Source organism: Copidosoma floridanum, unplaced genomic scaffold (assembly GCF_036245765.1).
Source record: "Copidosoma floridanum isolate Cflo_tuat_1 unplaced genomic scaffold, Cflo_Japanese_pri ptg000019l, whole genome shotgun sequence".
NCBI lineage: Eukaryota > Metazoa > Arthropoda > Insecta > Hymenoptera > Encyrtidae > Copidosoma > Copidosoma floridanum.
In genome coordinates, this window is record NW_028321896.1 from 2,240,727 (window position 1) to 2,253,590 (window position 12,864).

At 33.9% G+C, this 12,864-nt stretch overlaps 3 protein-coding genes across 3 annotated transcripts in view; all 3 read right to left on the reverse strand.

Moving 5' to 3' along the window:
* LOC106636960 (protein Fe65 homolog) overlaps positions 1 to 4,042 on the reverse strand; it is a 94,794-nt gene extending 90,752 nt beyond the window's left edge. The window contains exon 1 of the mRNA XM_089593182.1: positions 3,555 to 4,042. Coding sequence (XP_089449308.1) covers positions 3,555 to 3,888 — 334 coding nt within the window. The 5' untranslated portion in view covers positions 3,889 to 4,042. The remainder of the gene's footprint in view (positions 1 to 3,554) is intronic.
* LOC106636928 (aldo-keto reductase family 1 member B1) overlaps positions 1 to 12,864 on the reverse strand; it is a 403,668-nt gene that overhangs the window by 327,852 nt on the left and 62,952 nt on the right. The gene's annotated exons all lie outside the window — the stretch shown is intronic.
* Positions 5,513 to 7,644, reverse strand: LOC106636962 (cytochrome P450 6l1-like). Its single transcript, XM_014349529.3, has one exon. The coding sequence runs from the start codon at positions 7,642 to 7,644 to the stop codon at positions 6,136 to 6,138; it is 1,509 nt and encodes a 502-aa protein (XP_014205015.3). The 3' UTR covers positions 5,513 to 6,135.

Here is a 12,864-nt window from a genome sequence, read left to right on the forward strand (position 1 = left end):
TATCAAGATTTAGAGCTGCACCCGCCCACCGAATTTACCACACGCGCGCGGATGGAAGCTGGCGCGAAGAGGAGCCACCGGGAAATAGGAGAAAATTCGTCTAGACGTCTTCGGGAATTAACTAGGCTTCCCCCGCAGGTTTCTTCGATTGCCCCTCTTTTTTTTTTCTTTTTCTTTTTTTTTTTTTTTCTTTAAGTAGTACACGCGAGGAGCCTTTAATTGAGTGGTGGTTCGCCACTGTGCACACCTTACAGATCTTTGCATCGGTTGCTATTTCGCGGGTTTGAATGATTCGTTTGGGATGGCAAAAACATTTTGGATTCACTCGCTTTGAATACTCTCTCTTCTACTTCCAGTGACTGAAACTGAAATATTAAAAATCCTTTTTGCACTTTGTGCAAGAGCTGCTGAGATAAAAAAGGTTACTGCTACACTCTGTTTCGGATAAAAAATTCAAAGCTACTATACCCAACAACAACAATAAAAACAGCCTCTCGTTTAGTCTTGTGACACAAACATTTATTGTATGGTAGACTGAAAAAAGAAATCACAACCTCCTCTTTCTCCAGATTGAAAAATTCAGTAGTACAAGTCAAGCTCGAGTCAGACGATCAACGGATGCTGTTGTTATTCGTTTGTTCGTGGCCATACACAAGCGTGCAACGTTTTGCTTTTACTTTCGAGGGCCCATGGAGCGTGTATTTTCCTCGTTATCCGCAACAACAACAACCCAACTTCGACAACAATGCACATCGTTTTACGCACTTTACGTGGCGAACTAAATATTTAGCGGCTCGTAATGGAGTTCCAAGCCGGGTTACGACAACATTGACAGTGAGATACACAACGGACATGTGGACTCAACGATCAGTTGAATCAGAACAATACGACAACAATGCCAGCGTTCCCAGATGATATATATGGTTCAGGAATGTACGGGACGAAGGGATTATCATGCAAGCTCAAGGTGCAAGTATACCCTGGCAATAAAGTATTAATTCTTGTGTACGCTTTTGATCGAAGGGAAAATTTTACGTGCAATTTGCAGAATTTTTACTCGCATGTAAGCACGACACTCATCGAAAAAAAGGGAATGAGGCTCCAAGAGTCGGGGAACAAGCGCGTCCCAACGGTGTACACACGTCAACGTGAAAGAAGAAAAAACACAAGTAGCTCTCCTTTTTGACAATAAATAAAGTAGAGAAAGAAGCGATACGGAAAAAGACGAAGAAGCGTAGTGCGTAGTGGCTTTTACATTACTTTTTCTGCACAGGTATACATTTGTATACATGCTTACAAAACGACTCGTCCATCTTTCTCCTTTCTCCACCCACAATCGTTTTTTTTTCATTTTTTTTCTTTTTTCTTTTTTCCACGAATTCACGTATCCAAAACTCCCATCCCTGCACTTAAAAAAAAAAAATTCAGCCGTACACAGGCTTCTTCTTGCCAAAGAGGGGAAAAGCGCGCGCCACTGTTGGATTTCTCTTTGTGGAGTTTTCGATAAATTTTTGCAGTTTTTTTTTTTTTAACATTTGTTTGAGCATTTTCAAGAGAGATATGTGAGCGCGTACTCTGTTGTTTGGAAAAACAGTTCGTTAACTCGATCAAACCTTTCGTTAATAATACGTTTGTTTTAAATTCGATGCTTTTACGCCCGCCTTTGATGCTGTTGTTTGATTTCTACGTGTGTGATTGTTACTCACAATAAGAACAAAGAGTTATTATACAGCTATTGGATTTTATATCGTGAGTTTTTTTTAACTGTAAAATTCAATTAAAAAAAATTTTATATTGTTTGTTTGTTTATTAAATCAAAGTGTTACTTAGATTTTACTATTTCAATCAATTATTTCAGGTATCTCAATTTAAGAATTATTTCATCGTCTCTTATTATTGACAATAAGAACAGGAAGCATAGTTTTATGGACGAGTTTTATGTTATTTTATTTTTAACTTGAAGACCAAATAATAATACATCAGATACGTGTGATAATCAAAACCCTTTGAGGTAGGTAATAAAAACAGAAAAAAAAAATTATTATAAATGATAGTTAATCAGAAATCGAGGCATGCGTATGAAAATAATTTGTTAGTAGTTTTCTACTGTGAAATTGTCTCTCAAATTTTTACTAAATTTTCGTCCTGAAGACCAGACATCCCCCTTACCAGATTTTAAGTCTCCCCCTCTTATGCCCCCTTTTAATTCTTTAAAATAATTTTAGTTATAGCAATACTGAGAATGTATTCAAAAGATAAAACATTACAGTAACAGAACTTTTTGAAAGATCGTACAGAATTTTATTTGGAAACTACAGTACATCTAAAGTTTGACAGATATTGTAAACATTTTCAGGGAGTGAAAAAAAAAAAAAAAACAAATAAAACTAAATCCTGCGAATAACATATTTTACCAACTAATAAACTTTTGTATAATTATGAGCTGTAATTATCATCATTGAGTTCCATACAAATGTACAAAGTTGTTTCAATTGTATAAAAACTCTATAGAAGAGAAACACGAATGTACCCTATTTTCAAGCAAGTGAATGGGGCCGACTTTGACTTTAACGGTTGAGAAAACTGTGCTGTAATTAAGTCTCAAGTTTTAATACGAATTTATTAACAACTTAAAAAAAGAATATATTTTAATGGTTTTTCATTTTATAACGCAATTGTTTAGTATAATGAAGGAAAAAATTACACGTCTTTCATAATATCCATTGCGAGTAGATGTTTCCCTTGCATGCAATCATACACAAAGGAAGGTAATTTCGCGGTAAAAAAAAAAAAATTAGTAGGGATATTTTTCATCTTATTTTTTCAGGGCTCGACATCATTTTTATTACTTTTTCTCTCGAAACAAAAGTCGATATATATCCAAAAAAGAGCAAAAAGCAATTTCACTTTGTCTCAAAACAAATAATTAGTTCCGCAAACTCGACGCGTAACAGAGAAGCTAACACAGCAACTGTGCCGTGTCGCGTCGCAGTGGCCGCAATTTCAGCTGGATTGTGTTGATTTTTATTATGCTCGCGCTTCAGCCGAGCACTCGCTCGTTGTTTTCAAATACATCTTAATCATTTGTTTTTTCCACCCGACGATGTCGCCGATGGAACTCGTCCCTTTGCATCTACAATGTTTACGCGAATGAAAGTTTGGCCGTTTTTCAACGTTAATTTAGCACTGCGGCTCATCGCAGCTCTATTTTTCTATTTTTATTGCATCTGTTGATACATCTCCTCGCTCGGCCATCGTCGAATAAACGAAAATTCAATTAAAACGACAGTCAAATTAAATTACGCTTTTTGTTATTTTTAGTTTACTGCCAGTGGTATAAATGAAGAGAAAGAAAAATAACTGTATCGTATCGTTTTATTGAAAGCAATAATAAATATTGAGTTCCTTACAACTACCTACGTCGGAATGGAAGAAAAAAAAAGAATTTTATTGAGTCCTTCGTTGTTTTATTTGTCCAATCAATAAACATCAAGTATGTCCGATAAAGCCCCATTCTCAACAGCTAAAACGATTCTTCCCCCCCGAAAACTCACCGAGCAGTACATCCTCGTCAGGGTCGCCCTGCAGTTCGAGCTCAAGGTCCCCAATGCCGTGGCGATTGTCGAAGGGCTGCATCTGATGCGGATCGGCCGCCATGTGTCTCAAAAGCGCGAGTCGCCGCTGCTCCCGGAGCTCGGCTGCAAGCCTCACCTCCTCGAGATAGCTGGCGGCGAGAAATTCGGCCAGGATGGAGACGTAAGGCGAGCCGGTGACCGGCCTCGAGCCGGCCTTCAGACAGCCGGGCAGCCCGAGTCTGACGAGGCCGCAGGGCACCGAGACAGCACCTGCACTCGCGAGCCCACCGTTCACCAGCTCACCGCACAACATAGGGCCCGCGACCGGCGTACAAAGCTCTCTCGTCTCGAGCTCGGACTTGGCTGTTGGATTTTCGTTTGGACTGATCGCCCGTCAACTTCTGGACCGTTGGTGGGCACTGTCTAACACGGGAACGAGAGTGGCTCTTTGGTGGGTGACTCTGTCGTGTTACCTGTAAAAATAACGTAAATATTTAATTGCTGGTGTGGACAACAGTTTATAGAAATTTCAAAGTCATCGAGAAATAATTAGAGTAAGTTTTATAAGCCGTTATTTTGTCTATTCTGATAAGTACTTAATCAGCGGATTAAATATAAAAAGAGAGCACTTGCGTCTTTAAAGCAAAGCTTTCGTGTTACTCTTTTTAACACAAATTTTTATAAATCAAAGTTGATTGTTTGTTCAAAAATTTGCTTAAATTTATAACCACATGTACACTTACAAGACATTAGTTGTATCGATAATAAAGTGATAAAACTAAAATTACTTTACTTTTATCTTCATGTCTGTTGGCGTGATATGACCTGGCGTGATATTATTATTGTCATTCCTATTTTACATTTCATTTTTATTTTAATCCATGATAAAAATAAACACAATGTTCTCTTTATTTTTTTATAATTATAGTCATGCAATCTATCGCTAATCTCTGAAATATTTAGTTTGTCGATTAAACAATTGCTATTCAAATTTAATTTTCAATTTAAATTCTTTTCATTCAAGAATCAAATTAAAATTTTTAATTGATTGGTATTTCAATTAACAACCAAATTTAAATATTTTGTAAAATACGTCATCAATAATAATTTGTCTACTCCTATTTGCTTTTTTCTTGAAGTGTACTTATCTATCGGACTCGATTGACGTTGTAAATTGTATTCAATTCAAATAATATGTGATTCATAGTTAAATCATATTGTAATCAACAATTTCATTTAATTCTTGATTGGAACTTTTTTCATAAAACTTTTTGATTTGACATAGCATGACAGTTTTCATCTACCAATTATTAATGGCTGGAGCTCCAGAAAAATTCTCTGCATCTTTAATCATCGATTGCTCTAATCAACCACAATTGCAGAAAAAAATGAAATAACAAAAATAGACGCGCTCCTTGCTTTCGAGGTAACATCGTTTACCTTTCCTTCCACCACCACCTGAACTGAACCTTAACTCTTGCCTCCCTCAACCCACTTCCTACAGTCCATCCCGTGTATATACTATGGCTTTCTCTTTGCTCCGCTCCATTTCACTTAATTTAACGGCGACGTTACACGAGAGCACGCTATCGTACAACCTGGTAGTTGCTTCGAGCCTGAAAACTCCCTTTTTTCAGCACTTTCATCTCCTTCTTTGTTATCGTTCTTTATTTATTATTGTTATTTTTTTTTTTTTTAATATCCCCTGAATTTTTTTTTGTAAATCCTCCCACTTTCATCACCTAGACGTATGCTTGTCTTATTTAACTTTGAAGAGAAATGGAAATGGAACCTAAAAAGGGATAAAATAGTGAAACAGTATCTAGGCTTACAGTATGGCACTTCATGCCCTATGAAGATTTATTGTAATTAAATAAATAATCAAATGTTAAGACTACGGTTTTATGTATAATTTATAGCATAAAGTTATGTCATCTGTCTATTTGTAATACCGGTATCGGAACATAGTCTTAAGCTGTTTTAACTCCACATTTGTAAATTTATTTCTATTCACACAAAAAACTCCTTGCATTTTGTCATATGTAAATTTATTATTTGATAACCATGTATCTAAACTGTATGGATCGTATGGTAGACAAACGAGCTTGTAATAAAATCACTTTAAATCTCCATCTTTATCTCACTATCCTGAGTTCTAATTAAGTAAAAGATTATCGAATATTAAGGATTAGAGGTAATTAAATTATAGATGAAAATCTAACGGAGTAAAAATAATTTTATTCGGTTTGGAATCAATAACGTGTTTAAAACTTCATCGACCGAGAGCTTTCATTCATTTATGTAAAATCTTTATCTCGTTTTCATTGTTATACTTATAAACATTCAAGCATGATGATATACATTTAGCAAGCGCAGTTTTTACTGGGAATAGATGAGTTTACATATTTTTTTCAAACAAAAAATGTAAATTAAAAACTTATTAGTTGTATTCTTATAATTTAAGCATTAAAAATATCATTAACACTCTTACACTTAATTTACAATGTGTAAATAATTACAAAACAATATTATAATGTCGATTCCTGCAAAACTTAACTACCTAATCATGACTCTTGATCGTTTCAAAGTTCACCCACAAACCATCATCAACAACCGCTGCAAACGTGCTAGTATTTAATCTTAGGGGTCCTTTCATCCTCGGTGATTTCCGTAAAGTATAGTTTTTCAGCAATACAGCAGTTATGGCCTTCACAATCATTGTGCCCATCCTTTTTCCCGGACATACCCTTGGTCCTGTCCCAAATCCTAAAAAGGTGTATTTGTGCCATTTTGATAGGTTTTTCGGATCAAATCTGTCAGGTTCAAATTCCGTGGGATTGGACCAAAACTCCTCATCCATGTGCATTCCCATGGTCGAAATGATAACGATATCCTTTGGTCTCAGCTGACAAGACAATTTGTCGTACCCCTCTAATGTGATTTCACTATTGCAGATCTTGATAATGTCACCAAACACCGGGTGCAGTCTCATTGTCTCCATCATCACTTGCTCCAAATAATCAAGATTATTTACAGCTTCGTAGGTTAATTTATTATCAAATCTGCGTAATACTGACATAACTTCTTCGCGAGCCCTATCTTGTACTTTTACGTTTTCAGAGAGACGGTAGATCATGAATCCTAGAACGGAACTCGTGGTCTCGTAACCATCGAAGAGTATAGACGTTGCCTTGGCTATCAACATATCCTCGTCAGTTACGCTCAGATCTTCCATGGAAAATTGCAAGTAATCACCACTTACCTCTCCACTCTGCAATCTTGTCGTGGCGAAATTCTTAATGTGGTTCTTAATAAAATCACTGGTTTCCTTTGGTACGATACCTATCCTCAAGATCTTAGCAACCTTAGGTAGGAAATATAGTATCAACTGATGAATGTACCTCACAATACTGGGGTCAAAAATATCTTTGGCGATATTAACGATGGAATAAGTTCCAGGCTGATTCTCGAAGCTGTGTCCCTCCATTCCAAAGGCCGAATTGGCTATAACTTCTGCACTGACCTTCGAAAACAGATCCTTCAATTCAAATTCAGCTCCACCATCATCCTTGTGAAATTTGTTTATGTGTTTCATCATTTTATCGCACACACGTGAAACTACAACAAGCATGCACTTTAATCTTTTGCCGGAAAAGTTCTTGGACAATAACACTCTTGACTCCATCCACAAGTCATCCTTGGCGAAAAATGGATTCTTGGATAGTATGGGATCCTCGTGCTCGTGCACTGATAGTAGATTATTGCAAAAGCTTGAAAAATTACTTTGGAGCACGTTTTTTATGAGATTTGGATCACGTAAAACTATCGCCGGCGTCCTCATGACGTAGCATCCGTACATGCTGCTCTTGCCCATGGCCAGGTGGAACTTTTGGACCAACGTACCCATGTGGTGCCGTAGAGTGAACAATGGCAAAATGTGTCCGAAACCTGGCACTGGATACCGTTCGTGGGGTACATTTTGCTTGCACCAGTGGTTGTAATTTTTGACTAGATAAAGGTATATCAAGAGACATATGACTGAAGAAGGTAAGATAAACGCTAGATCCATTGTCAGCTTACTGTTCTGAAACTCCGACATGTGAGTAAACTTTATATACTTCTCAATAGACTGGACTACACGTGATCGAGCTCAAGAGATAAGGCTTAAGATAACGTTGAATGTGTGCCTTTCATCGATGCAATTACTGACATTATTCACCTCTCAAAACAAAAGCTTATAATACACAGACTTCCGAGTGATTCGTTATTTGGGTGAATCTTCTTAATTTCGGATATCCCTCATGGATTATAATTTATCTTATCTTTGGTATCCTTAAAATAACTTATTTCTTTTAACAGTCTCTGTTTTCAAGCGGAGTAGTTTTAGTTTTAGTTCAGTTGTTACAGCTTAGTTAATGTTTCACAACGTTGTTGCAACAAAATAACTAAATAGCTTCAGCTTGAGTAACTAAAACAGAACTCATCCAATAGAAAGCGAACACACTTGACACAATAGTTTTTTAAATAATTTTTGTCATCACTATTGTCTTTCAGATATTTATTTAAAACACGTACCTCAAACCAAATAATAATGATAAAATTTACAATAATTTTTATAAGGCAGCTTCTTTTCAATATTAGTTCATGCTACCTGTAAGTCAGTGCAACAGTTGAAGTTATCAATTCTTAGCAGTCATAGATACTATTATTGGAAAATTGTGAAGTAAAATTTCTAATCACAGCATGCGAGCACACAGAAAGGTTTGTTTTTTTATATTAACTAAGGTAACATTCGTTAAATTCTGCCTTGTCTAAAGTTTTAATTTACAATTAATTTTTTTGAAACACAAACTTTCTCAAAAATTAATAAGTCTTGAAAAAATTGAAGTTGTAGGGATATTAAAAAAAATAATAAAAACAATGCTTCTAGAGTAAATTGACAAAACAAAAATCAAGCGTACATTGTACTATTTTAGAGTTGGTAAAAAAATGTAATCAAATATTCATTAATACATCACATAAATTGTTATGTTAAATAACATAGAAATAATAGACAATATTCTAATCATCATGTAATCTCTTGAAGAAGGCGCTTGCTCACATTATACCCGAATCTGAGTTAGCGCTTTAAGTAAAAGTAAGAATTTAGAGTTGAGTGACGTTAGATTTGATAACTCATTTTACGCAGCTAGAACTTTTATTTGTAATGCAGGACACAGCAAGAACAAAAAAATTTCAAGTCTCGTGTGGTCATTGTTTATTTAAATGGAAGCAAAATAAAAATAACATGAGAAACTGCATAAAACTGCGGCAGTTAGTAAACGAGACTTAAGTGCAACATCTCTGCCGAGATCTCTGCTTCACGCAAGGACGACGACGACATAGACGACGAAGAACTGATCCCATTTCGGATGGTTTTACGTGCGTGTATGGGTGTGCAGGTGCAGTGTAATACGCACGGATCAGAGAGAAAACACAACAGGAAGGAAGAGAGCGAGCTCTCGCGAGACGCGATTTAGCAGCGACGGATATTTTCGTCGTCGACGTCGTAAAGCCAACAAACTCGACGTAATTGTATCCCTTCGTCCTTCCCGCCGTCTGTGGCCAAATGAGATTTTACCTCAGCTATACGCGCTGCTTGTCTTCCTCTCGCTGTAACTCGCATCCTTCCTTTCTTCCTTTTTTTCCTTTTCTTTTCTTGTCTTTGTAGCTACTCTCGGTTTTAGCAATATGTTGACTTTCCTAACTGCACTATATAGATCCTTCATTGTATACCTTACCGGACGACACAAACTTTTCGTAATTTAAAATGATCGCATTGCTGCTGTTAGTGTTTTTATCATAGCTCCTTCGTACGCATAAATGTATCACCTGGTGCAGTGGAAAAGTTTTTCACCTCTAGCAAAAATAAAAAAAAATGAAATGAGAATCCTGTTAATGTGTACGTAACAATTGCGATGTTGCACAATGAAAAGTGAATTCCAAATTTATACGAAACTTATTTCACGCTTTTGCTCTGTCAAAATTCTTTTAGGCCTCATATTGCATATTTAAGGACAGTATTTGATGTGCAAGCACTGCGTTGAAATTAAAAAGCTCATTTATTTTTTTCAAAGAGACTCAAGTTCATGTAAGTTAATTAAAATTCAATCAAGCTTTAGACCGTGCCAAATTAGCCAACTAAGCTTTTACAATATTGATCACTTTAAAATTACTTATTATAATCGACAGTATCTTGCTCTACATTAACGTCTAAAATAGGATATAATCAAACGTTAACAGCATATATCTGGCGTGCAAAAATTTTTGGACAAAACAATAAGTTTCTAAGTTTTTTTAATGGTGTTTTTCATTTTACAGTTGATAAAAAATAAACAAATTTTTTTTTCAAGTTGGTATTTTAAATCAATGTGTAATGAATAAAAACCATTGATTTTTAATAAAAAATCTCTTACCCTTTTTTTTTACACGAAAAAATAATTGGTTTTTGTACTACGCTAGAAAAAAACTGATCAAAAGATTTTGAGATCAGTTTTTCAAAGAAAGTGACACATTTTTAGTATCAAAGAAGAATTTTCAGAACAAAAAAAAACGTTTTTTTGTCATTTTTTGTTCGTGTACAATTATCTACGTGTCTTCGAAACTAAAGATAACTTTCAGTAACCTAAAAAACTACTGCCAATTTACTGGCACAAAGTTTTCTTGAACTACGGTTTCTTTCAACAATCAAGCTTGATTTATCTCCTGAAATGTAATGTACAACTCTTTATTCTTCAATTAAATGGCTGCTTATTTTATGAATAATGTCGAACGTACACTAATATTGTGGACAAAAAATATGTGATTCTTATACAAAAAATTAATTTAAAAAAAAAATAAAGTAATCAAACTACCATAAATTCATACTGTAATGATAATTTTATGTACGAGTAATACATATTATCTTATCAGAATTTGATTGAATCACTATACATATTATACATATATTCCAGTGAAAATTTAATTGAGAATAAATTACATTTTTTTTTATTAAGGATCCATAGTGAGGTGAAAAATTGTATTTTTATATTTAGTCTCCAATGAATATAAGAAAACGAATATTTCCAGAAATAAATCATTAAAATCATTCAGCTGTTTCCTGAGATATAACTAATTAAAAAACCGTAGGATTTCAGTAAAAAAAAAATTCTTATATTCTACCAGAATAACTTGGAATAAAGACTCAACTCAACTTAATCATTTTATAAAACAATTTTGATTTTATACCCAAAATATAGCATGAAATTTTTAAAAATCATAATCGAAAAATAGTTTGAAGATCCTTGGTGAGGTCCAAAATGGTAGTTATATTCTAAGTAAATATTATCATTTAAAAATAAGTATTTAAAGTCCTGGAATTAATTAAATAATTAATTAAATAAATAAATCAGTGCTGTGTTAATAAAAAGGATAAAAAATCAAAAATAAATCTATTTTTATTCGGTATTCCTCAAGTAGAACTACTTTAAAAATAAATTAAAAAACTTTTTACCAAAAAAAAATCAATTTTTTTTTTTCTTTCATTTAAATATTGTAATAACTTAAATTCACAATTTTTCGTATTTTGTTAATAAAAAAAAAAATAAAAAAAAAAATAAAACTGAAGAATATGACACAGTTATTAGAAAATTTTAAAAAGTTATTTTTATGTTACATAGAATGGAAATATTAAAAAAATATTAAATGATGAAATCATGGTAATAACTTTAATCAGATATAAAAGTACAATTTTTAGAAAAAATTTGTTGGGGTTTGCCTGATTGTTCACATTCTCACACAGAGATATTTTCTAAAGATTATTTGTATCTTGTGTACTATAAAATGTATTTCGAATGTTTTTTTTTTTTTTTTTTTTTTTAAATCTAGTTTTTACCAATATAAATATAATAATAATAAAATACTTCGTATAATTTTGAGGGGATGATACCAATATTGTGTGTTGTACTTTGCAGTAGACTTGCCTGGTAGTTTTTTACACAAATTCAGCATCCAATTAATTTTTATTAATTAATAAAAATACTATGAAAATATTATACTCAACGTACCGACCCCTCATTAAATCGTACTCCTGTTCATTAAGCTTTCAGTTCTATAAGTTAGCTCAATTGATTTGTTTAATTAATTAAAAAGATTAAAAATTGGTTCATAAAATATTACCCATACACCTGGGTTTTACCCCGAATATTTTTCAGAAAATACTCGTCCACCCATTGTCACCTAGCTCCATCTGATAGGGCTCAATATTATTCTCATATTCGATGCCCTGGTAGGTATAACGCAGTGGACAATACCAGACCCTTCCTCTCAAATAACTCGCTTCCATACTGCTTGTCTCCTCATAAAAGGGGATTTCAAGGCATTGTGCTAAATGAATTTAGAATCGACCAGAATGTAGAGGAGGGTAGGAGACAGTTCAGAGCGATATTGGTTATTAATTTTCTGGAGTTTGCTGGTCACTGAAAAATTAAAATGTAAAAGTGTAAAGGCAAAAATAATGGCTGGCTTTTTGTGGGTATTTTTTATGAATAAATTTCTTTTGTGGGTTGGCGGTTACGACCTGAAAAGCATATTTCAGTATATATTTTTTTTTAGCTGGCCACTGTCGCTTCGATGAGTATTTGGATTTTTTGGGACATGGATAGTGGTGTGAGGAGATCGATGCAGATAATTCCTTGTATAGATACTTGGAAACAGATATTATAGTTTCTGGTGTTTAATGACACAAAAATTTCATATTTAAATTAAACCTGTATTTTTTTGTTCAGCACAAAAATATTACTACTATATTTTCTGAATCTCTCGTTTTTATTTAAATTTTGAAAGGTTAACAAAAGATCTTAGTTCTTTAGAGCTTCAGTCGAAAGAAATTCTTTTGCTAAATAGTATAAATGTTTTTTTTATGATATTGGGCGTTAAAATTAAGATCACAGACAGTGTAGCTACAAACTGTACATATGAACTTTTTTTTCTTTTCCGATATATATTCCAAGATCACGATGGAAGTTCAATGTTTATTTTATATTTAATGTAAAGGTACTAATATAAAGTACAATTTGAGTTTTATATCAAAGAACGACCAGAGCAGTTGGCAAAAGCGATTCACACTAGCACAGCGTACTAGAATTGCTTGGAAAAAAAAGTACACGCGTAAGCGCAGTAAAATAAAAGTTTGTATATCACGTGAAAACTTTTTCCTCGCGATAAAGAAAAGATAAGGTAAGTACGTCACGAGACGAGTGCGTGAGTCAAT